The sequence below is a fragment of the Stenella coeruleoalba genome (assembly GCF_951394435.1).
Source record: "Stenella coeruleoalba genome assembly, chromosome: 3".
In the NCBI taxonomy this organism is placed as follows: domain Eukaryota; kingdom Metazoa; phylum Chordata; class Mammalia; order Artiodactyla; family Delphinidae; genus Stenella; species Stenella coeruleoalba.
In genome coordinates, this window is record NC_137148.1 from 93,288,583 (window position 1) to 93,315,765 (window position 27,183).

The 27,183-nt window shown below is 37.8% G+C and overlaps 1 protein-coding gene across 1 annotated transcript in view; it reads left to right on the forward strand.

Moving 5' to 3' along the window:
- The window catches only part of KCNN2 (potassium calcium-activated channel subfamily N member 2), a 183,189-nt gene that overhangs the window by 30,975 nt on the left and 125,031 nt on the right, over window positions 1-27,183 (forward strand). Inside the window, exon 3 of the mRNA XM_079916639.1 lies at window positions 13,841-14,259. Coding sequence (XP_079772765.1) covers window positions 13,841-14,259 — 419 coding nt within the window. The remainder of the gene's footprint in view (window positions 1-13,840; window positions 14,260-27,183) is intronic.

A 27,183-nucleotide genomic window follows, 5' to 3' on the forward strand; every position in this document is an offset into this window, starting at 1 on the left:
TCAAGTCAGAAATTAAATCCAAGCTTTTCTGGCTCCAAAACGTGTGTGTGTATTTCCTATGAGTCACACTATATGATATTCTGAGCAGTTGGTTGATATTTAAAAGGCATGAACAAAAGCCTCCCACCCAGAAATAACGCTACCACTCAATAATTATTGTGCCTTAAATTCCAGTATTTGAGATGCATCCCTTTTGAATTATTGGCTGCTCTCTCTATTAAGTGTTTAACTTAATGATTATTCTTTATTTTTATAGACCTTTACATAGCACTTTAATGTATATTAAATTAAATGTAGCATACTTTTAGCTGCTCAAATAACAGAAAACCCAGCTAACAGTGGCTTAAACAAATAGGGTACATGGTTGCTGGCTCTGTGGCTTAAGATATCAGGGCTGCGATAACCATGATCCTTTTGGCCTTTTTCTTATTGTCACAAGATAGCTGCTGCAGACCCAGGTATCACCTCTATTTAGGGACAGAGGAAGGGAACAAAGAGTGCTTTGCCAGCCAGATGTCATTTTTATCCAAAAAAGCAAAGACATTCTAGTAAGTCCTCCAGCAACCTTTGGCTTATAACCTCTGGTCAGAACTACATCTCATAGCTACACATACCTGAAAAGAGTCTGGGAAAGTGGATATTTCTAGAATGGAGATGGGCAAGAGAGAAGAGGGAGGGGAATGGCACTGGCTTATCCAGGGAACAATGTTGGCCACAATGTATGCTGTGTGTTCATTTCATCATTATAACACTTTCAGAGATGGCTAATAACATTATCTCCATTTTACCGGTCATGGAAATAAGTCCATGAAGTTTGGATGACTTTCCAAAGTCATATAACCAGTTAGACTCTCTGGAATCTGAGCCTTGGTTTCCTGCATTCCGGGCAAGTTCTTTACACTCTTCACCCAGGAAGGAGTTAGCAATTCAGTGATTAATATTTTACTGTATTAGTTTTGAAATCCTCCTCCTTGGATGCGGAAAACTCTCAGGGCATCATGAGCGCACAGGGCTGCTGGAATGAACAAGAGGCTCCACAAGTGAGGAAAGACCACAGGGTGGGTGATGAGGGAATGACAGACATCAGCATTGCTTGTTTCTTCCCAGTTGGCTCAGGAATGAACATTGAATGTGCATTCTGGACATAGCTTTTCTGTTTTTTCCTCCCATAGTCCTGGGCTGAGAGCCTTGTAGGAAAGCTCAGTGAAACCATGGACATCTTCTCTCTTCCCCTGTTTGTCCTTTGACCTACTCTGTGGAAGGCAGTTGTGGTCTGAATTCTGTGTTGACTTAGTCTTGGCAATGCCTTAATGAAGAAATCCTCATTATTTGTCTTGCCTCTCTAGTGGCTTTTCACTCTATTTCATCCAAAAGCTGTTTCCTGAGGAAGGAGCTTCTTTTTTGGATGAATACATTTTGTGTGTTTTCTTTTGGGCCATTATCCGTCAGATATCCTAGAACTCAACTTGGAAGTTCATAGTCCTGAGTTATATGAAGAGTCCAGGCAATGGCAGTGGAAGGGAGGGGTGGGTACTGTGTACTAGTCTATGATGGAGCCTCCTCTGTATTTTCTCAGTATCTTCTTCACACCTTTGTTCTGGCAATTTCCACTAGCACTGTAGTCATTCATTTATATTTCACTTCCTCATCAAACTCCAAGAGGCTTTTTAATCTTGGTATTCATAGAACCTTACAAATAGAAGCATTCAGTAACTGAATGGAAAAGAGAGCTCGGTTTTATTGAATATTTGGTTTAAAGGTTAACCAAGAAATCTTATCTTTGTTCATCCTGTTGAAAACAGTTGTGTGAAGTAATGGTTCAGGGTCTTGCCTTGGTAAGCAGAATATTTTAGATAAAAACTGTATTCGGTGTATTTGGTTCTGTAGATTGCTGTTTTGAATGTCAGTTACTGTTCTTTAGTTTAGTAGGTTTGCACATGTAAACTATTTGTTAGGGTGCATTTGAATGTCTCATGACCTCAGTCATCCTCATTTTCCCTTCCTCTCTTCTTTAACAATCATTTTCCCTTATTTTTGTTATTAATTAACTTACATTTATTTATTCACATTGTTCTAAAATGAGTATTAAAAATAATTAAAAGTAAACAAAAAAGTAAAATAATTAAAAGTCTCCCTTCCATCTCTCATCCCCAGCCACTCAGTTTACCTCCCTTAAGCAACACTTCTCATTAAGTTCTAGAATATTCTGTCAAAGATATTTTATGCACATACAAAGATGACTATATGTTCTTCCCTTAACAAAGCTATACAATTAGTAGCATATAGAATGCCTTTTTTGTTTGTTTGTTAAACTGAGTGACTTTAAGAAAGTAGACCTGCTTTTGCTGCATCCCATAGGTTTTGGGTCATCGTGTCTCCATTGTCATTTGTTTCTAGGTATTTTTTGATTTCCTCTTTGATTTCTTCAGTGATCACTTCGTTATTAAGTAGTATATTGTTTAGCCTCCATGTGCTTGTATTTTTTACAGATCTTTTCCTGTAATTGATATCTAGTCTCATAGTGTTGTGGTGGGAAAAGATACTTGATATGATTTCAATTTTCTTAAATTTACCAAGGCTTGATTTGGAACCAAAGATATGATCTATCCTGGAGAATGTTCCATGAGCACTTGAGAATAATGTGTATTCTGTTGTTTTTGGATGGAAAGGCCTATAAATATCAATTAAGTCCATCTTGTTTAATGTATCATTTAAAGCTTGTGTTTCCTTATTTATTTTCATTTTGGATGATCTATCTATTGGTGAAAGTGGGGTGTTAAAGTCCCCTACTATGATTGTGTTACTGTCGATTTCTCCTTTTATGGCTGTTAGTATTTGCCTTATGTATTGAGGTGCTCCTATGTTGGGTGCATAAATATTTACAATTGTTATATCTTCTTCTTGGATCGATCCCTTGATCATTATGTAATGACAATGGAGACACGATGACCCAAAACCTGTGGGATGCAGCAAACGCAGTTCCAAGAGGGAAGTTTATAGCAATACAATCCTACCTTAAGAAACAAGAAACATTTCAAAAAAACAACCTAACCTTGCACCTAGAGCAATTACAGAAAGAAGAACAAAAAACCCGCCAAATTTAGCAGAAGAAAAGAAATCATAAAGATCACATTAGAGATAAATGAAAAAGAAATGAAGGAAACGATAGCAAAGATCAATAAAACTAAAAACTGGTTCTTTGAGAAGATAAACAAAATTGATAAACCATTAGCCAGACTCATCAAGAAAAAAAGGGAGAAGACTCAAATCAATAGAATTAGAAATGAAAAAGGAGAAGTAACAACTGACACTGCAGACATGAAAAAGATCATGAGAGATTACTACAAGCAACACTATGTCAATAAAATGGACAACCTGGAAGAAATGGAAAACTTCTTAGAAATGCACAATCTGCCAAGACTGAACCAGGAAGAAATAGAAAATATGAACAGACCAATCACAAGCACTGAAATTGAAACTGTGATTCAAAATCTTCCGACAAACAAAAGCCCAGGACCTGATGTCTTCACAGGCGAATTCTATCAAACATTTAGAGAAGAGCTAACACCTATCCTTCTCAAACTCGTCCAAAATATAGCAGAGGGAGGAACACTCCCAAACCCATTCTATGAGGCCACCATCATCCTGAAACCAAAACCAGACAAGGATGTCACAGAGAAAGAAAACTACAGGTCAATATCACTGATGAACATAGATGCAAAAATCCTCAACAAAATACTAGCAAACAGAATCCAACAGCACATTAAAAGGATCATACACCATGATCAAGTGGGGTTTATTCCAGGAATGCAAGGGTTCGTCAATATACACAAATCAATCAACATGATATACCATATTAACAAACTGAAGGAGAAAAACCATATGATCATCTCAATAGATGCAGAGAAAGCTTTCGACAAAATTCAACACCCATTTATGATAAAAACCCTGCAGAAAGTAGGCATAGTGGGAATTTTCCTCAACATAATAAAGGCCATATATGACAAACCCACAGCCAACATCGTCCTCAATGGTGAAAAACTGAAACCATTTCCACTAAGATCAGGAACAAGACAAGGTTGCCCACTCTCACCACTATTACTCAACAGTGTTTTGGAAGTTGTAACCACAGCAGTCAGAGAAGAAAAAGAAATAAAAGGAATCCAAATCGGAAAAGAAGAAGTAAAGCTGTCACTGTTTGCAGATGACATGATACTATATAAAGAGAATCCTAAAGATGCTACCAGAAAACTACTAGAGCTAATCAATAAATTTGGTAAAGTAGCAGGATACAAAATTAATGCACAGAAATCTCTGGCATCCTTAAACACTAATGATGAAAAATCTGAACGTGAAATGAAGAAAATACTCCCATTTACCACTGCAACAAAAAGAATAAAATATCTAGGAATAAACCTACCTAAGGTGACAAAAGACCTGTTTGCAGAAAATTATAAGACACTGATGAAAGAAATTAAAGATGATACAAATAGATGGAGAGATATACCATGTTCCTGGATTGGAATAATCAACATTGTGAAAATGACTCTACTACCCAAAGCAATCTACAGATTCAATGCAATCCCTATCAAACTACCACTGGCACTTTTTACAGAACTAGAACAAAAAATTTCACAATTTGTATGGAAACACAAAAGACCCCGAATAGCCAAAGCAATCTTGAGAACGAAAAATGGAGCTGGAGGAATCAGGCTCCCTGACTTCAGACTACACTACAAAGCTACATTAATCAAGACAGTATGATCCTGGCACAAAAACAGAAATGTAGATCAATGGAACAGGATAGAAAGCCCAGAGTTAAACCCACACACATACGGTCACCTTATCTTTGATAAGGAGGAAGAATATACAGTAGTGAAAAGACAGCCTCTTCAATAAGTAGTGCTGGGAAAACTGGAGAGGTACATATGAAATTAGAACACTCCCTAACACCATACACAAAAATAAACTCAAAATGGATTAAAGACCTAAATGTAAAGCCAGACACTATCAAACTCTTGGAGGAAAACATAGGCAGAACACTCTATGACATAAATCACAGCAAGATCCTTTTTGACCCACCTCCTAGAGCAATGGAAGTAAAAACAGAAATAATCAAATGGGACATAATGAAATTTAAAAGCTTTTGCACAGCAAAGGAAGCCATAAAGAAGACCAAAAGACAACCCTCAGAATGGGAGAAAATATTTTCAAATGAAGCAACTGACAAAGGATTAATCTCCAAAATTTACAAGCAGCTCATGCAGCTCAATAACAAAAATCCAAACAACCCAATCCAAGAATGGGCAGAAGACCTAAATAAACATTTCTCCAAAGAAGATATATAGATTGCCAACAAACACATGAAAGAATGCTCAACATCATTAATCATTATAGAAATGCAAATCAAAACTACAGTGAGATATCATCTCACACTGGTCAGAATGGCCATCATGAAAAAATCTAGAAACAATAAATGCTGGAGAGGGTGTGGAGAAAAGGGAACCCTCTTGCACTGTTGGTGGGAATGTAAATTGATACAGCCACTATGGACAACAGTATGGAGGTTCCTTAAAAATCTACAAATAGAACTACCATATGACCCAGCAATCCCACTACTGGGCATATACCCTGAGAAAACCATATTCAAAAAGAGTCATGTACCAAGTTGTTCATTGCAGCTCTATTTACAATAGCTAGGACGTGGAAGCAACCTAAGTGTCCATCAACAGATGAATGGATAAAGAAGATGTGGATAAAGAAGGTGTGGCACATATATACAATGGAATATTGCTCAACGTTAAAAAGAAATGTAATTGAGTTATTTGTAGTGAGGTGGATGGACCTGGACTCTGTCATACAGAGTGAAGTAAGTCAGAAGTAGGAAAACAAATACCGTATGCTAACACATATATATGGAATCTAAGAAAAAAAAATGTCATGAAGAGCCTAGGGGTAGGACGGGAATAAAGACACAGACCTACTAGAGCATGGGCTTGAGGATATGGGGAGGGGGAAAGGTAAGCTGTGATGAAGTGAGAGAGTGGCATGGACATGTATACACTACCAAATGTAGGGTGGATAGCTAGTGGGAAGCAGCTGCATGGCATAGGGAGATCAGCTAGGTGGTTTGTGACCACCTAGAGGGGTGGGATAGGGAGGGTGGGAGGGAGGTAGTTGCAAGAGGGAAGTGATATGGAACATATGTATATGTATAACTGATTTCCTTTGTTGTAAAGCAGAAACTAACACACCATTGTAAAGCAATTATACTCCAATAAAGATGTTAAAAAAAAAAGTAGACCACTTTCTTAAATAGTATATAACAATTTTATCATCTTTTTTTTTAACAGCATACTCTTCCATTTTGTAGACATCTCTAAGTTGTTTAACCCTCTTCCCTGTTAGTGGATATTGAGATTATTTCTAGTCTTTTGCTAATATACAATCAGTGCTGTAACAAATGATCATACATGTTTGCTCTCACATGGGTAAATATGTCAACAGGACAAATTTCATCTAAGGAAATGAAATTGCATGATCAAAGAGTATGTACATTTATAATGTGATAAATTGCCCTCCCAGGGTTTATACCGATTTACACTTCCACCTACAATGTATGAGATTTCCTGTTTCTCCACACCTTCACTAATATAGTGTGTTATAAAACTTTTAGGTATTGTTTAATATGATGGCTCAAAAACATGGTATCACATTTTCCTCTTATGATTGAAGTTGAGCATCTTTTTTTAATATAGGTTTAAGAACTATTTTTAGTTCCTTTTCCATGGCCTGCTGTTTGTATCCTTCGTTTATTTTTCTGTTAGGCTGCTCATCTCTTTCTTAAGGATTTATAAGAAATTTTATACAGTTGGGGAAATGAGTTTTTTGTGGTAACAGTTGTGAAGAGTTTCTGCATGGTTTGGTGTTTGTCTTTTTTATTCTCTTTGTTACAGTTTTGGCCAGGTGCAGAAAGCAAAAGATTAGTGTAGTCAATCCAAAAATGTATCAGTATTTTCTTTTAAGACTCTGGTGTTTTTGTCAGAGTTAAAAGGCCTTCCTAACCATAATAGAAAAGAATATGAAAAAGAAAATACATATGTATGTATAACTGAATCACTTTGCTGTACTCCTGAAACTAACACAACATTGTAAATCAACTATCCTTAAATAAATAAATAAATGAAAAGGCCTTCCTTTTAGTGAGCTTGCAAAATAATTCTCACATGATTTCTTCTAATATGTTAATAGCTTCATTTTTACATCTAAATCTTTCCTCCGCCAGGAATTTTTCTTGATGTATTTGCTATGAGGCATCCTTTCAACTTTATGTTTCTCTAGATGGCTGTTTAGTTGTCCCCAAATCATTTTTTAATAAACTGCGTTTTCCCCACTGATTTGATTGTCTGCCTTTATAATCCTGTGAAGTCCCCAGTGTGTTGGGTCTAGTTTGAACTTTCTTTCCTGTCCCACTGGCCTCTCTGTTATTTTATGTGCCAGTACCACATGGTTTCAATCATTAATTTGTCTAATAATCTATCAGAGCTGCTTCTCCCTATTACTGTTTCTTTTCAGAGTTTTTTTGGCTATTCTACCTATACTTACTTTCTTAACAAATATATGCCTAAATTTATTTTATTCAGAATGATTTTCAAGCACCACTATTTTGCTGAGCACTGCTGTGAATTCTCTACCAGAAAGGAAACTCAGGATATGAAAGACACTGACCCAGATCAGACCATAGAGCTTTCAGCCTCATTGAAGAGGAAAATCATATGTCAAAGGCAGCTGAGGCTTCTGCAGCTGAGCCCCTCGCTCTCCTGAGCTGACTGAGCAGTTTCCCATGCCAGCATGTGACCTGATCACTATGTCAGACCTCTCCCACCTTCTTCCTGCTGATGACTCTCACTGCCAGTTCACCTTGGACAATGAGCTTGAAGTAGATTATTTTTGGAGTATCTGAGCAACTATAAAGCAGTTGCACTGGAAAGTTCAAGCTTGTGGTGGGATATATTCGTAGGGCATATTCTGTTGTGCCTACAAGTTACTTTACTTTGGCAAAGACCATTAACCACAGCTCTAGAATTAAAGTAGATGAAACTGTCATGCTTTTGCCCTAAAATCTTTCTTCTTTTATCAACATCAAAATGATAAATGAATATAGAGATGGTTTCATGTGTCATTTTGATGACTTTAACTCCCCCACAAGTTAGCCTAAAAGAGATCATATACATATATATATATATATATATAAAATATGGATCATATGGAATGTAATGGGAGTATTTTTACAGTTGGATTTTAACTCGACATGGAATCAGATGATGAAAAACTGTGATGTTTAGAGTGTTTTCATTTTCTGTATAGAATATTAAGTACATTAACATAGCTCTGAATTTGGTAAATATTTTACAGTTAATAATTGACAGCCCTCACCCTTGACTCCAAAAATAACACTTTCTTTTCTTCCTGCTTCACAGAAGGGCTTGACCTTCCAGCTGCTCTCCACATTTGGGATTCCTCAGGACTTGGCCTTGTGTCCTGTCCTCTTCATTTTCTCTAATTTTTCTTTTGATCTCATAAAACTACCTAAATATTGACACCTTCCAAATTTATTTCAATAGTCCAGACTTCTCCTCTGAGTGACTTGCATATCCTGCTGCCTACTTGGCATCTGTACTCAGATGACAGTGGCCAAAATGGAACCTCCCCACTCCTTGCATCCGACCCATTATATTCAGGAAGTGGCACAGACATCCACTGTGTTTGACAGAGTAGAAACTCAGTTGTCTATGATTCTTTTTTTTTTTAATCACTCCCACATTCAGCCCATCGACAAATTCTAGCAAGATCTCCAAACTATATTTCTAGTACACCCACTATATGCATTTCCATGGCAACCCCTACTCACCCTGGTCTAGGTCAGGGGGATGCTAACTACAACTAATCAGATGCAATAGAACTTCCTAACTAGTATCCTCCCTTGTAAACTCTGGTTTTCCCACAGCAGTAGGATCAGCCCTTTTATCTGTAAATCACATCGTGTCATTCCTCTGCTTAATACCTTTCAGTGGATTCCCACTGCACTTGGACTGAAATCCAGTCTTGACACTATGGCCAACAAGGTCCTGCATGTCTGGTCCATCTTTGGCTCTTCAAGCTCATCTCCTTTCACTCTTCCCCTTGATCGTTAACTTTCAGCCACTCTGATGTTCTTTCATTTCTTTAAGCATGCTAAGCTTTTATAGCCCATGGCCTTTACATGTGCTATTTCCTCTGCCTAGAATGTTCTTCTCCTGGCAGTTTATATGACTGGCTTTTCTCTTTGTCCAGGTGTTGCCTTAAATGGTACTTCTCAAAATGTCTTCCCTGGTGACCACATCTGCTGTCACCACCAATTTATTGTTCTTTATTTCATCTCTTATTTGTTTCCTTCATCACAGTGTCCACAGGCATAATTACTTCATTAAATTGCTTTAGGTCTGCTTTTTTGATTTTGTCTTTCTTTCCTGGTGAAAGTTAGTTCCATGGGGCAGACTCTCTGCTCTAAATCCTACTGGGTGGCTAGTACGTAGCACAGTGCCTGGCACATAGTGAGTATTCAGTACACTGGATATTTAGTAAATAAATGAATAAACTAAAGGAGTAAGCAGCCATTAAGGGTGGGGATTATGTGAAGAGTAGAGGAAATATTTCTTTCTTAACTTTGGCATTGAAGTATGTGCTGTGATAAAACCAAGAATTAAAATCGTTTTAGGTGTTGATTAAACCCCTGATAGTAGAAAGCAACTACATGATAGAAATTTTCTCTGGGGATGTTACTGAACTTGTTATGGAATTGCACAATTATGCTGCTGCAATGCCTGAACATTTAATAGGATGTGTTCTGTATCAATTTGGAAAATGTCATAGATTTATTTCACTTATGTTCTGCATTAGTATTCTCATCTCCCATGAGCATGTATCATCAGTGTTAGGACCTGTCCAGTGATTAATCAATATTAACTGAGAAATATCAAGGTAGTTCATTTTCCAGGTGTTTATTATTCTCTACTAGGTAGATGTGGATCATGTCCTCAAGGAGCCTCACAGACAAGTAGGGGTGACAGTCTGACAAAAAAATCCTATTGTCCTCTGTGGCAGCATCAATAAGAGGCACATACAGGGATCATGGTGTAACAAAGGGAGGAGTTTTGCAGATTTGTCTGGGGCCTGGACAGTGTCCCAAAGGAGGAGGCTGTGGAATTGGTCTTAAAGGAATAAGAATTTGCTAGGTGGAAAGACTTTCCAGTCCTTAAGACAATGTACAAGGACATAGAGGCACAATTAAGGTAGTATGTTTTGAAATCTGCAACCAGAGGAAAATGTAAGAAGAGTAATGGGCAATGAGATTGAATAGATAGGCAAAACCAGATTGCCGAATGGGGGGCTTGGAATGGTTTTAATCTTGACGGCAAGATTATATAATTTACATTTTCAGAAGGTCATTGGAGGATGGAGGATGGCTTCCAGTAGGAGGAATCTGGTGGTGGAGATAAAAGGCAGGGAAGGGATCACCTAGGAAAGTACAGAAAGAAGAGTCAGAGATGGACCTCAGTAGAGCAGGGGCACTTGAATGGGGAGGAGGAAGGTGCTTTTTAAGGAAACGGAGATGGATTCTTCAGCATGGCAGCAGATGAACAAAGCAATATGTCACATAAGCCAAGAGCAAAGATCTTTTTTAGGAAGGAAGGAGTGATTTATATCAGATCAAGTGAGATAAAAATTAAGATGGAAGGACCAGATCTCATAATTAAGGTATTTTGAGTGACCCTTAGCAAGAGCTATATTGGTGGGGTGATGAGGATAGAAGCCCCATGGGGGTGTTGAGGCATGAAAGAAAAGTGAGAAAGTGAACACCGCTTAGGGCAGACATAGAGCCAGTGGGAGTCCTTGTTTGTTTGTGTTGCTTTGATTTGAATGAACAGTACAGATTTGAACTTGCTTGTATACTCTGCTGAGAGAGAGAAAGCACAGGAACTAGGCTGTCAGTGCAGGAGAACTGGGTTTTCGTGTAACGTTGCTTTAAATAGGTGGAACAAAAGAGAAGGGAAATAAGGAGAAAAGGTGAGATGTACTTGAGTTTGTGGCTGAAGTATAAAGTAGAGGTATTTCTGATACTGGGGGAAAGTGTACTGACAGGGGAACAAAATTGGCTCTAGAGGAGAAAGATGATTTTTCAGGGCAGAAGCTATAGGGAGCTGGGGCATGATCACAGGGATGCTAAGTGTTCAGTTGAGTTTAAAGGCGCAGGCATGTGGTGACCCCAGCCCACCTGCAGGTCTTAGATGTAAAGTTACCAGGGCAGGTCCACCAGAATATAAAGGAGAAGGCTGCTGAGAATACCGATGACATAATGGTTGAAGTGATGGTAAAGAATAGAGAGAGCCAGCCTAGTTAGGGAAGTGAGCAGAGGGTCAATGCAAAGGGGTCTGGAAAAAGAGAGTAGCCTGAGGTCAGAGGAACAAGTGCTCTTATCTAAGTGATGGGAGGAGGGCCAGGCCTGGAAATGTATGAGACTGGAAGTAATATATGAGAATTATACATTTCTTTACCACTTACCTGGGAAGGTACTCATTCTGCACTTAAGCTGCTGTTGCCCAGAATGGTGTGGGCAAAGCCTGTCTTGGAATTGTGCTCAGCCGGAGTCTTCGTGCTTGGTACTCCTTTTGGGGGTGGATTTGATTTTTTGCCAAGTCGTTAAGAGCCATGTTTGGTGAAGAAAGTAGACAAACTGGGTAATACCATTTTTGGTAGAAATGGAAATGTAGATTTAAATAACAATACTGTTTTTCTTACGTGACTTATACTAGGCCCTGATAGCAATTTACAAAGAGAGCAGTGATAGCATCTGTAGAATATACAGAGCCTCTCAAAGTAACTAGTTGGAGGGATACATTCTTTTGGACATAAACACCTTAAAAGATTTTGGGGTCACATTCCTTTAGAGTTATAAAGTACCCAGTAAATACTTACTGATATAGAGTTTAGAAGATGTCTACCATTTTTTCTATAGAATCTTTTGTATATCTTTATTAATGAAATCCTTTATGCCAACGTGGTATTGAAAGTGGTGAACTGAACAGGAATATTTATATAGCCAGCTTGGCAGCTTTATTTAGGATCTGTTTCTTTATTGGACACTGGAAAATCTAATTTGTACTGTCTGTTAGCATTTATTTATCAAACACTTTGAGGTCCGTAGATGAAAAGATATGATAAAGGCATACCCAAAGCCATTATGTTGCCATAACTTAATTTGTTAAAATTTTGACAAGGGATTCTGCTTATTCTCTAACTTTTTGAAGTACCAGAAAGAAGTGATCATTTTTGTCCTCAAATTCCTGTCCTTGCAAAGTAGCGCTGATGGCAGTGTTTGAATAACAGCATGGGCAGTAGCTAGGACCTGCAGAATAATTACCCTAGAATGGGAATTTGTAACCATTTAAGTGGTGGGAAAATGATTCTTTTTTGACCCCAGAGGAGCAGAGATCACAGAATCTAGTCATCCTGGGGGTCTGCTCAGCCACCTTCCTTTGCAACTCACTTACCTGAGAACACACTGTGCTCACTTGGGTTGCTTTCATCTCATGCTTTCTACATAAGTTGGCTACTTACCAAAAGGCAAAGAATATGTCATCTTTCTCAGTGGGGGAGCACTGTCGGCATTCTGGGCAGACAGGTCTTTTTTGTGCGTGGGACTCTTAGAATCTCAGCCTGCTTGGCACCGCTGGCTTCCTGGCTCTAAATGCCAGTAGCCTTCACAAGTCACTGCGGCAGTCAGAAATGTCACCACACATTTCCAGATGCCTTTGGTTGTTTATGGACTAGAGCCTGGGGGACTTGTTTACTGAACAACCAGCAAAGACAGGAAACATTCTTTTCTGTTCCTTTTATGGTCGGTTGGTCTATCTATCTATCGTCTATCTATCTCCTTTTTTTTTTCTTTTCTTTTCGTTTTCTTTCATTGTGGAGTGAAGAATGACAGAAATAGGAAAAAGGAAACTTTATTAGAGAAAGAAAGATGGAAAACAAATTAATAATCCAAGGGAAAGCTATGGGAGAGCAGAAGAAAAGAGATAAAAAATAGAGCAGGAGCGAGGAAGCTGGAAGAAATGTTTTTGCCACATTTGACTATGGTCCCTTGTGATTTCCTCTCAGAAGCCAAGAATAAGATTTCCTTTAAGAACACTCAGGCATTGTTGCATTATAGGGTATAACTGATTGCAGAGGCACTGTAAATAGATTTCACTGAGAATATGGCTAGAATTGTGCAAGGTTTAGATCCAGACCCTGAAAGAAGAGAGCAACTTGTTATAAGGAAAGTCCTTCTGACTTCATCTAAGGAGGAGGTACGTTACTGACAGACCCAAGCCCCTTATTTTAAAATGATGACACTAACATGATTGTCCAGGGGCATGGACTCCAAAGTATCTTCGGCTCCTGTATAGCAAGTTTGTAATTTTAATTGTTAACAAAATAAAGTTCTCCTTTTGTGCCAATACCAATTTCTTAAAATAGTGTACCTGGCTAGCATTTATTTATTTATTATTTTTAAATTTATTTATTTATTTATTTTTGGCTGCATTGGGTCTTCATTGCTGCACGCGGGCTTTCTCTAGTTGCGGCGAGCGGGGGCTACTCTCCGTTGCGGTGCGTGGGCTAGCATTTAGAAGTTATGACCTAGAGCTCGCCATGGTTGCTAAAAGTCACCTACCTGTTATGTATTTGAAAAATCTGCACTAACACTTGTGGACCATTCATGCCATACTGAAGCTGATTTTCTACTTTATTTTTTCAGTTGTTCATGGTGGACAATGGAGCAGATGACTGGAGAATAGCCATGACTTATGAGCGTATTTTCTTCATCTGCTTGGAAATACTGGTGTGTGCTATTCATCCCATACCTGGGAATTATACGTTCACATGGACGGCCCGGCTTGCCTTCTCCTATGCCCCATCCACCACCACTGCTGATGTGGATATTATTTTATCTATACCAATGTTCTTAAGACTCTATCTGATTGCCAGAGTCATGCTTTTACACAGCAAACTTTTCACTGATGCCTCTTCTAGAAGCATTGGAGCACTTAATAAGATAAACTTCAATACGCGTTTTGTTATGAAGACTTTAATGACTATATGCCCAGGAACTGTACTCTTGGTTTTTAGTATCTCATTATGGATAATTGCTGCATGGACTGTCCGAGCTTGTGAAAGGTAAGTTTGTTTCTTTTCCTGAGAACATAATTTGTCTTATGGTGTCCTTGAAAGTGGGAGAAAGAATGCATTTTAGACTAGAGGTATGTAGAGACTCACTCTTGAAAATCTGGGGTTCTCTAATGTGCTTCTTTTAAATGAGTGTGACAGAACTTTTCTTAAGATACCTTGCATACAGCAATGTCTTGATGATTATGTATTTTCTTTTCTAATTTAATCAGTTTTCAGTAGAGGGCTGCCTTTATAATCCTTGTCAAAACTTGGAGACCTACAAATTGCATAGGAGACTTCCATCAGAAACATTTGTTTAACGGTAATACTGAATCATTTTGGCACCTCTTTGGTTATAGTATTGATTATTGTTGAGACAGAAATCCAGTGGAAAAGTGGGGATGCACGATGTGTGAACTGTAGGGAATGTCTCGAAGTGGTTTGTTGATTGTAGTGCCTTTTTATAACAGTGTTCACGTGATTACCGGTAAGGGGCTTATAGGTGTATATTTGGTTTTATTGACCTCTCAACAGTTAGTGAAAAGAGACTGTGTGTATTTGTTTTATTGTCTGAAGAGCTCTGGTGGTGTAGAGGCTAGACACGGTCTCAGAACTCAGAAACTGTTCAGTGAGTCTAGGTTAATCAGTTAGAGCATCTGTGATGTTAACCTTGCCATTTAACAAACAAGCAAAAATAGATTTGTTATGTAAACAGGAGGAACTCTACCATAATGAGGGGGGAACCTCTTGTGACCTTGGTGAAGAAAATTCCAGTTGAAATTAGCAATAGACATATAGGAATGACTTAGGAGTTTATAGAACTGTTAAATATTAGGATGTTGGTGTTTGTAGTAGCTAGGTATTTTTAAATTTAGTTTTTGAAAATCAAACATTCATATACACACACACAAATAGTTTAACAAAGGAAATATCTGTATGAGAATTGTTGCAAAAATAGCAAACTCAGAACACACCTCACCCATTTCTACTTTCCAGAAGCAATCACTTTAAATTCCTTCAGCCATTTCTTTAGTAATTGCTTTCCATATTTCTAAATGGCATTGCTTATTTGCTACCTTTAGATTTTTCATCTAGATTTTTAGGGAAGTTGCAGTTTTAGTTTTCTTTCACTTTCATGTACACGCTTTCCCGAATCTACCCCCCAAAAAAGTAATTTTTCTTCTCGGTAAGTTATGTAAACACCAGTAATCCATATTGCATATTTACATTATTATGACTATGCGGACTGCACTTGTAGTTGAACTATGTAGTATATTATAAACATTTTGCCTTTTCTGCACATTTTTAAAATTTTCTCTGGAATTAATAATTGCCTCTTTTTATTTGCTCAGTTTTCTATATTGGATTTCTATATTGGGGAAAATCTATCCATTTCACCTTGAACTTGAATTTCTGGAGACTTTGTAAACTGCTTCTCCATCGTATTGGGGATTTCCTTTGCCTTGTTTGTATGTTGAGTACCTTTTTTCTTGAACCTCATTTCTCCCTCTTTCTTCATTTATTCCCTCATTTTGGAAACTCCATCGTCCAGTAGCTTCTGAGGAAAGGTACTGGGTAAGAGAGGGATTTTTTGAGACCTTTCAGGTATGGCAGCATTCATTCTTGTCTCTTGCTTCATTGATCACTGGGCTGGATAGAAAACTCTAGACTGAAAAGCACTTTCTCGAAGAATATTGAAGACTTCATTTTCTTCTGGCATCCAGGGTCCAGTAGTCTGATGCTATTCTCATTATTTAATCCCCCCCTTTTTTTTTCTGGAAGCTTTTAGAATCAATGATCTAAAATTGCACCAGGGTATATCATGGTGTTATTCTATTTTAATCCAGTGGGCCTGTTCAATCTTGGAATTAATTTCCTTCAGTTCTTGGAACTTTTCTTGAATTATTTAATGATTCTTGTTCCTGTTTTTTTGTTTATGGATATCGGCCCTCCTCTATTAGTTTTTTCTTATTTCCTTCTGTATTGTCTTCCATCTCTGTTTTCCCTTCATATATAGAGATTAACTTCAATTTATCTTTCAAACGCTTTCTTTTGGAATTTTATTTCTTCTTTACTGTGTATTAATTTTCAAAGTCTCATATTTGATCCTCAAACGCCCATTTTTTAAACTAGCATCATTCTTTTTTTTCATAGATGTACTGTTTTATTTCTCTAGAGATGTTAATGATAATGTTTGAAATTTTTCCCTTTGTATATTTTTTGTTTCCCCAAAGATGTATTTTTCTGGGGTTTTTTTTGTTTGTTTGTTTTTTGTTTTTGTTTTTGGCTTCTGTCTGTTTTAGAAGCTTTCTTTAAGTATTTAAGTAACCTTAGCTGTCCACTCATACTTAAGATTGAGACACTAAAGACCTGATTAGAAGCTTTCTGCACACATCTAGAACTTGTTGACTGTGGACTTCACTACAGGGTAATTTGGGTGGGTGCATGGAACACCGGTTTCAGTATCTTTACGTATTTTTATTTTTTTCTGAACAATCCGACTGGCTCATGGGAAGTGTTTTTACTGTCCTGCCATGAAAGTGGAAGCTTGGATGGCAGTGTTCTGGGAACTGAAAGGTGGGGCAAAGAAGGGGTTTCAGCAGTTAATATGTGAACGTGTATTTGTCTTCCTAGTTGCAATGGAATAGGCTTACTCTCTCCAGTGCTTAACGCCCTGCAGTCAGCCCATAGACCTTGTGTTTTACCTCTCCAGACAATATATTTGCAGACTTCTTCCAGGTTGGCAAAAGGCATTACCAGTTACACAGAGTGGAAGAGGGAATCTAGATGTCTAACTGCTTTTATGCAGTGTTTGAACCTGTCCTCACGTTGAAAGCTCTGTCATTTATCTCCTCTCATAGAGGTACTGGTGCCGAGAATTCCTGAGTCTTTGGTGTGTGTGTGTGTAGGCAGGGGCAAGGTTGCTGGTTCTCAGTGCAAATATGGTTGCTTCCTGACTTTTCCCCACTGCTGGTCTAGAATTCTCCTTTCTCAAGCTATCACTGGTCAGTTGGCTTTCTAGCTACTTTATTACCGTATTGGCGCTCATAACCCCTGTGGGGTTGTGCTTTTTTTGTTTGTTTTCTAGTCATTTTAAGGGGGTCTAAGGAGGGAGCTGAGGCCAGCATGTTTGGTGAGTCCATCTGCTTTTATGAGAAATTTTGTAGTGACAAGTTTTTAATATTATGTACCTGAATCTCTTTTAGAACTTCTCTACATAAATATGGCATTTGAGGGATTAAAGTTTTTCCTTTTAAAGAAAGGTAGACTGCTTATGGTAATGCTTTGTTTCCTAGCAATCATGGTATTTAGAGGCTTGTCATATTTTCTGGAGCAGCTGTACCTATAAAGTTTCAAGAATAAATATGGAAAACCTTAGTTGATATACCTATTTAGTTTATGAAGATTACTCTTCCTTAAATGTTGTGCGTAACAACATAACAATGGCGATAAAAGCATAATGGAATAACACATACACTTATATGGGTGGTCCCTAGTGCATATGCTTCCCAAGGGCCAATTCAATAACACAGCTTCAAAATCGTGCACATGTCATTCCTTTTCTTTTCAAAATCGTTCATCTTAGCTTTTTAACCCATTGTCCCTAAACACAGAAAGACGGAGGCAAGCTGTGCCAAACCTTCTCACATCCCAAAGTATGTGTGCTTTTTAAACGCGCTGAGATCGTTAGGTGACGGATCATCCTTGTCTTCATATAGAAAGGCATGAGAAAGTGAAAATTGTCTGTTTCATATCAAGAATGAGAGTCTGCAGCCAACAGTCACCTAAAGGGAACAAATCCATGGGTTGGGGAAGGGAAAGAGCCCACAGCCATGATTGGGACAATCATGGGATTTAGTCCCAGTAGGTGCAATTTAGGGGCTCAGTGACCTCGGGTCAACCAGCTTGCTTCTTTTTGCCTTGGATTCTTCATTGCAAAACTACATGGATTGATAAGCTTTTCTCTTCCAAAGACAACATTTTATAATTGTACAAGTGTTGAGAAGAAAATCATTAACCAGCATTGTGATAGTAGGAGATTTTCCACATTCTGTTTTTCATTAAACTTCCCATTTTGCTACACACAATCTCTAGACTGTAATGTGTAAGATACAAAGATATTTTTAAAATTTACCTTGTTTTTCCAAGTTAATTTTGAACATGCTGTAGCCTGCATCTTTCATTTCCTTAGATATTTACTCTCTGGCCTTCCTTCTGGCCATCCATCCTTCTCTCCTTCCTTCCTTTCCTTTGTGAAATCTGCAATACTTAAATATAATACACAACTCACTTAATTATTTGGTTTGGAATTTGGATTTGAATGAGCTCCACCAGGTCCATCTTCGATTCGTCCAAATATTCTTTCCCTATAAAAGGGGATTCACACCTGACAGAAATTTTCTTCTTAGTTTATTAGAATAACTCTAAAAATATTTTTTAAAGGAGAGAGATTTTGAGAGAGAGAGAAAGGCAGATGGCTTTCTGGAGCAGTTTGTTTGGCAAACCTATCTGTCTCCTTCTACTGAGCACAGCACATCTAGAGGTTTCTGGAAAATATTATCCAATAATGAGGAGGGCATCCTATAGGAGGCATCTATTCCTGACAGTATTACTTTCCCTGGCAGATCATGTACCTCTGATTTACCTATAAGTTATAAGAACTCTTTTTTTCTTTTCTTTTTCTTTCTTTTCTTTTTTCCCTCTCTCCCTCCCTCCCTCCCTTCCTTCTCCCTTTCTCCCTTCCTTCCTTTCCCCCTTCCTCCCTTCCTTCCTTCTTCCTTTCTCCCTCCCTCCCTCCCTTCCTTCCCTCCCTCCCTCCCTTCTCCCTCCCTCCCTCCCTTCCTTCCCTCCCTCCCTCCCTTCTCCCTCCCTCCCTCCCTCCCTTCCTTCCTTCCTTCCTCCCTTCTCCCTCCTCCCCCCCTCCCCCCTCCCTCCCTCCCTCCCTTCCTTCCTTCCTCCTTTCCTTCCTCCCTTCCTTCCTTCTTCCTTCCTCCCTTCTTCCTTCCTCCTTCCCTCCCTTCCTTCATCTCTCTCTCTCTCTCTCTCTCTCTCTCTCTCTCTCTCTCTCTCTCTTTCTCTCTTTGATAAGAGGAAGCAGAGCAGGAAGTGTCTGGCATTATTTCTGTGCCCTACACTTGTCAGAAGGAGGCTGCCCCAGACCAGATTACAATATCCCTTCTCTCTCTGATTCTGGTCTGGCCTTGTGTTGAGGTGACATCAGGCCTGCAAAGAACACTCCCTTTTGAAGCAGCCTGGGAAGTGTGTCCTGAGGCTGTTCAGGAGAAACTTCAGGAACATTTATATCTTAGAAGAAGTCTGACTTCCAGAGCTTGTGGTCCTGAAAATTAGGAATTACCCTATCCTGACCTAATCTTTTTGAGGCTTCACTGGCTCTGTAAAGATGGCATAGGTGAGTTGTTCATCCCAAAGTGTGTTTCACTAGACAGTGTTTTGGAGGAAGGTTAGTAGCTGTTTTACAAGGGGTAGAACTGGATACCATGGGCCAGTGCTGTATTACATAAAGAAAAGTGTTTTTTTTTTCTTTTTTACTTCTCAGAGCATTTAATATGCGAATGTGCATTGAGAATATCCAAGAGGGGAAAAGAACATTTATTTGGCCAACATAGTACTATGTCAACACTGAAGTTTCCAAAGGTTATAGAAAGGGGTTGTAACTTTCTATACAGTTTGAGAATTTTTAGAAATGTTTCTTGGTTCAATATATTCTTTTTATTTTTGCTACAAGTTTTATAATGTGGGAGAGGAGCCAACTTTAGGATGGAGAGGAAGAAGGGGAAAGAAAGGCAAACTGGGAACTTTGTTGGCAATGTTACCAAGCAGAAAAGTGACATTGTAGAAATGTGTAATAAACTAGACATGCTGGCACTGTTTCTATGTCTGGAAAAGATTCCTTTAGTTAAGACATTAGTAGCTAAAAACACTCTTTTTAATCATCTCATTGTTTTAAACTAAGAGCATTTGTGTGCATTAACTAATAGGCAGTAGTTAGAGTAAATTTTCTAAAAATGACTTAAGAATGCTTTGCTTTTTTTTCAAAGGGGGAAAATTAGAGAAGCAAACAATGAAATTTATTTTGAATAGCTTCTAATAATCTAAACTGCATTTTAGGCGGATTAAGAATAAATTCTTTCCACCACTAAAAACAGATGGAAACACATTTGGTATTTATTTTTTAATTTTCCAAGGCAACCTGAGGAGTGGAGTTTGATTTGTGTTTAGAATCTACTATTCAGTGTCTTAAAAGCATGCTTCATTTCTTCCATTAATCAATTTAGCCTTTTTTTCTTAACTCTGTCACTAATGGTCACATTGCATTCTTATTAATTGTTTGGAAGGTGATTTCTGAAATGCAGTTGAAACTTATTTTATTATAACATAGAATGTTATATCCTATGTCAAATCATGCCCCATAATGAAACTTTATACAACATATATTTCATATAAAATAGCTGTTTTTAGCACAAGAATTGGTTATGTCTTCAGACATCAGTATTATGAAGGAGGACTTGCTAAGGAAAGTCCTTGTAGGATTAGACTATCTTATTTTGTAACTAAACAGGTTTTTACACTTTTAGCACCAATTCATAGAGGACATCTGATTTAGGTCTCCATTTTCTATTGAATATGGGCCCTGAATATCATCTAAATTTTGTACATACTAAGGTAAAATGAATACCCTTATTCCTCAGAACCAATAAGGCCAAATTATAGAATGGTAGTTATTTACATCTAGGAAATTAATTAACCATTGTGGTGGTTACCATTTTATAAGTAGGTGTGAACCTGTTACTCTCAAACCATATACATTTGTGACTTCCTCTATATAGAGGACAATTTTACATAAAACTGAACTTTAAGTTTCACTATGTGATAAACTATTTAGGATGATTAAATGATGTAAGTTCTAACTTTCAAGTTTCACGTTTCAAAAATGTTTTCATTTGCTTTATTTTTTTAATGTGATATAAGCCAGTTTTTCAAGGAGGAGAGGTAGCTGGGATCTGAAAGTTTCATTTGTTCTATTTATTTATTTTTTTATTATTTATATAGGATCACATGTAGGGGGATGCGAAATGAGAGGCTACACTTCTAGAACACGAGCTTGTTTTCTTGATCTGCCGTCTATGATTTACTTCTTACATTTTTAGGAGACTCACTCAAAGGCCTGCCCTTTTTCAAGCCCTGATCCCCAGAGATGCCTCATTTCCTGTTGATTTACTTAAATTTGAAGCATGTTACTTGTCATCAAGTTTCTTCAGTAGTTGTAAAAGTAGTCATAAACTATGCATCCTGCTGGCACCTTGCTTTATAACAGTATCCTGGATAATTAGATTATTTCTTACCACTTCAAGTTTCAGCTGTTGCTAGGTAAAGTCTACGCGTTTCATCAATGGCTTTGTAATTTGTGGATGATGGTCATGTAATACCTTGTAAACTTATACTTCCAGGGTCTGATTCATACATACAGATGTAGCATTTTCAGGCCCATAAATGAGTCACAACTTTAAAATGGGCCCTTTCAAGTTATAAAAGTCTGCAGGTTGAAAGCATTCATCATGCATCTGTGCCTTGCAAAGCATCAGTGCTCAATGTAATGTTTGCCAAATAAATTGGTTGTTAGAGTCTTACAGAAAGCAAGCCAGTGCTCTCTCAAGCGCGATTTTCTCTTCATTCCTATGTACATAGGGTTTGTTTTTTGGTCTACCTCCTGAGACAACAATAAGGATTAATATTTGTTGCCAAGATGCTTTGAGATTCTGTTCCCATGAGTACAGTTTGAAAATACCAGCAATGGTTATGTTCAAGCAGAAAAAGTGAGAAGCCGAACAGCTTAGAAATCCAACTTCGTTGACCTAGTCGGTTCATCACAGTCCTCCCATCCTGACATCCATGCCAATGTCCAGATTTTATGCAGTATGGGTTCTGAGAGTCTTCCGATTTTGGAAAACCCTTTAGGTCATCCATATAGTACATTACACAGGGTGTGTGTATGCAGTTCTGGGCAGCGTCCTCCTTCTCTCCAGCTTCAGAACCACTGTGCCAGATAAAAAGAAAGAACATAAAGTCTAAATGTAGAGGTCCTGACATTCAAGCTATTTTGTCTTTAAGAAAATTAATATATGTCTTAGACATCAATGGGGCTTGATTGGCAAAAACTCAAGTGTTCCCTACTTGCCTGAAGGATTTTCTACGTTCTGTTTCTTTTTAAAGTTTATATCCTTTATTTATTTATTTTTACATCTTTATTGGAGTATAATTGCTTTACAATGGTATATTAGTTTCTGCTTTATAACAAAGTGAATCAGTTATACATATACATATGTTCCCATATCTCTTCCCTCTTGCATCTCCCTCCCACCCTCCGTATCCCACCCCTCCAGGCGGTCACAAAGCACCGAGCCGATCTCCCTGTGCTATGCGGCTCCTTCCCACTAGCTATCTACCTTACGTTTGGTAGTGTATATATGTCCATGCCTCTCTCTCACTTTGTCACAGCTTACCCTTCCCCCTCCCCATATCCTCAAGTCCATTGTCTAGTAGGTCTGTGTCTTTATTCCTGTCTTACCGCTAGGTTCCTCATGACATTTTTTTTTCTTAAATTCCATATATATGTGTTAGCATACGGTATTTGTCTTTCTCTTTCTGACTTACTTCACTCTGTATGACAGACTCTAGGTCTATCCACCTCATTACAAATAGCTCAATTTCGTTTCTTTGTAATTTTTATTCTATATTGGAGTATAGTGGGTTTACAATATTGTGTTAGTTTCGGGTGTACAGCAAAATGATTGTTATACATATATCTATCCTTTTTCAGATTCTTTCCCCATATAGGTTATTACAGAATATTGAGTAGAGTTCCCTGTGCTTTACAGTATGTCCCTGTTGATTACCTATTTTATATACAGTAGTGTGTACATCCAAACTCCTAGTTTATCCCTCCCTCCCACCTTTCCCCTTTGACAAGCATAAGTCTGTTTTCAAAGTTTGTGAGTCTGTTTCCATTTTGTAAATAAGTTCATTTGTATCTTTTTTTAAGATTCCACCTATGAGTGATAGGTGGAATCTCTGTCTGTCTTACTTCACTTAGTATGATAACCTCTAGGTCTATCCATGTTGGTGCAAATGGCATTATTTCATTCTTTTTTACAGCTGAGTAATATTCCATTGTATATATGTACTACATCTTCTTATCCCTTATATCATTTATTTTTAATGTTACTGTATTGCAAAATAGCACTAGAATCACAAAAGAAATTGAAGAACAAAAAAGTGCCTTTATATGTGATAAAATGTACAAATTTTGAACATTTATAGAGTTTGGACAAATGTGCCCTCTATTATAATGTTAAACTTTTATAGCCTTAGTACAGTTCAGTGGGCTTGCTTAGTGTTATGAGAATTCAGTTAGGGAATGAGGTGGGTGTTAGAATTGTATCCCAGAGCTGGTGTTGTGGTATAGAGCACCTACTGTTCACAGGAGGGCTGCTTGGCTTGACTCCCTTCAGTGGGACTGGATGAACTGTGTCCCTCCTGCTGGCCAACCTGCCCGACCAGAATCTGGTCTATTGATGCTTCCTGAGGCCCCACAGAGGGGATTGTCAATCCTTGAATTCCCCCAGTCTGCCATTTTCAGCCCTGTTTTGTCCCTGATTCAGAATCCCATGGATTAATAAATAGTCTGATCACTGCCAAATTCCTAGGGATGTTGGAAAAGGCCCAGTCATCAAATATTTTAAACGTAGCATGGTGGCGAAGTCAAAGCCATTTTGAGTACATGGCCATTATTCAATAAATGTTTGGTGAATAAATAAAGGAATAAAAAAACTTCACACAGAGTTCCACCATAATTTTTGGCTAAAGTGTAAAAAGAAAAGAGGATTCTTGTCATGCTCGTGGGTTTCTTTTTGAACAACTTTACTGTGGTGTAATTTATATACATATTTTAATTGTACAATTCAATAATTGTTAGTAATTGTTTACACCTATGCAGTCATCACCACTATTGAGTTTTAAAACAGTTTCATCGCCCTCCCCAAAATCTTGTTCCCATTTACATTAAGTCCCTGCTCCCTCCAGTTCCAGGAGACCACTGATATGCTGTCTGTCTCCATAGATGGGCTTTTCTGAGTGTTTCATAGAAGTGGAATCAGATAATATGTAGTTTATTTTTGCATCTGGATTCTTTTACTTAGCTTAAAGATTTTAATGTTCAGCCACGTTATATAGTGTGTATATAGTTGGTTCCTTTTTACTGATGAATAGTATTCTGCTGTAAAGATAAGCCACATTTTGTTCATACATTCACCAACTGATACACATTTAGTCCCTGTTAGGGGCTATTATGAATAGGATTACTGTGAACTTTGGTATAGAAATCTGTGTGTGAGCATATGTTTTTGTTACTCTTAGGTAAACACTTAGGAGTGGCTGCACCATTTTACATTCCCACCAGCAATCAGTAATATATGAGGGTTCAAGTTTCATCACATTTTGACAACATTGTCAGTCATATACGTATATATGGATATATAACACTGTCAGTCATATATATGTGTGTGTGTGTGTGTGTGTGTGTGCATGTGTGTGTGTGTGTGTGTAGTCTTATGTAATTATATAACCATTCTAGTGAGTATAAAGTGGTATCTTATTGTGGTTGTAATTTACAGTTCTCTAAAGACTAATGATGATGAACATCTTTTCCTGCGGTCATTAGCCATTTGTGTGTCTTCTTTGGCAAAATGTATATTTAAATACTTTGCCCATTTTTAAATTGGGTCATTTATCTTATTAAATTTTAAGAGTTCTTTATATGTTCTAGCTACCGGTCTTTATCAGGTATACGTTTTGCAAATATTTTCTGTGACTTGTCTTTTCATTTTCATTCCTGTTTGTTTGAACATGTAGAAGCCATGTATACTTGCCTTTCTCTAAATCAGCCTTGTCTCCCAAAGCCATACAAGAAGAAAGCCACCTACACACACATAGAGGTCTGTGAGCTCTTTGAAGAGACTTGAATCCCTTAAGTTTGCTGCTTCATATGCTTCTCCTTCCTGCCCTTTTCCTACCCTGAAGTCTTGCTTTTCTAGTAACCACTATTTTCTAATAACAGGAAGAGAGGAAGAAGAAAGGGAGATGGTTTTTCAGCTCAACTACCTTTGTAGTTCTTACATTGCTTTATGATTGTAGTACTATGAAAAATTAAGTCCAGACACTATCTGTCATTTTTACACTTAGGGTGAAGATGTTCCTGACTTGCCTCCCACAGGGATACTTAAGATTCTTCCCCCCCTCCTCCAGTTGAGGCAATAATTTGATTTAATTGATCCACAGCTCTCTTCATGACCAAGGGCAAACATCTGTAACATGTCTGACCCCGTTTTAGGGATGAAGGTAGAGACTGTTAAAAACCAAGCTCCCTCTCTTCTTTGTGTAACCTCGCTAGATTTTATGACAGTCCACAGTCATGACTTTGGAAGAGTGATGCTCTAGCCATGGGCTCCCTGACCAGATGACCCTTGTTTGACTATCCTTCATAGGACGCTTTGTATCACAGTGACAGGATATCATAGTAAAAATCACAGGGACATGGCAATTGATATTTGACACTCAGTATTTCACATTGGCTCAGGGGCAAAAGATTTTTGAGTGACTAGTACCTAATATCTTTGTGTTCATGTCTCTTCTTATAGATTCATGTTCTAAAAGCTATCTGTGTTACATAAAATATACTCTTTTAGTTTATCAAATTGTATTTAATATTCTAACAGAAGATGCAATTTAAAAATAAGTTTTAGCAGACTTTGTGATATCTCTTGTTGTAGCTTTAAAACCTCTTAGGAAACGTCATGTAAGAATGATGGCCTGTAAGTACAAAAGCCACAATGTAAGGCTCAAAGTATTCAGCTTGAGTTGGATTGGCAGAAAATATCTTTTGCCAGTGAACATAGTGGAAACTTAAATTTAGTAACCTTCTTAATTTAAAGAAATGGTTCCCTACCATTGCAACAAAAAGAATAAAATACCTAGGAATAAACCAACCTAAGGAGGCAAAAGACCTGTATGCAGAAAACTATAAGATACTGGTGAAAGAAATCAAAGATGACACAAACAGATGGGATGATATACCATGTTCTTGGACTGGAAGAATCAATATTGTGAAAATGACTCTACCACCCAAAGCAATCTACAGATTCAATACAAGCCCTGTCAAATTACCAATGGCATCTTTCACAGAACTAGAACAGAAAATTTTACAATTTGTGTGGGAACACAAAAGACCCCAAATAGCCAAAGCAATCTTGAGAAAGAAAAACAGAGCTGGAAGAATCAGGCTCCTGGACTTCAGACTCTACTACAAAGCTATTGTAATCAAGACAGTATGGTACTGGCATGAAAGCAGAAATATAGACCAATGGAAGAGGATAGAAAGCCCAGAGATAAACCCACACACCTATGGTCACCTAATCTATGACAAAGGAGGCAAGAGTATACAGTGGAGAAAAGACAGCCTTTTCAATAGTGGTGCTAAGAAAACTGCAATACATGTAAAAGAAAGAAATTAGAACATTCCCTAACACCATACACAAAAATAAACTAAAAATGGATTAAAGACCTGAATGTAAGGCCAGACACTATAAAACTCCTAGAGGAAAACATAGGCAGAACACTCTTTGACAAAAATCACAGCAAGATCTTTTTTCACCCCACCTCCTAGAGTAATGAAAATAAAGCCAAAAATAAACAAATGAGACCTAATGAAACTTAGAAGTTTTTGCACAGCAAAGGAAACCATAAACAAGACAAAAAGATAGCACTCAGAATAGGAGAAAATGTCAACAAATGAAGCAACTGACAAAGGATTAATCTCCAAAATATACAAGCAGCTCATGCAGTTCAATATAAAAAAAA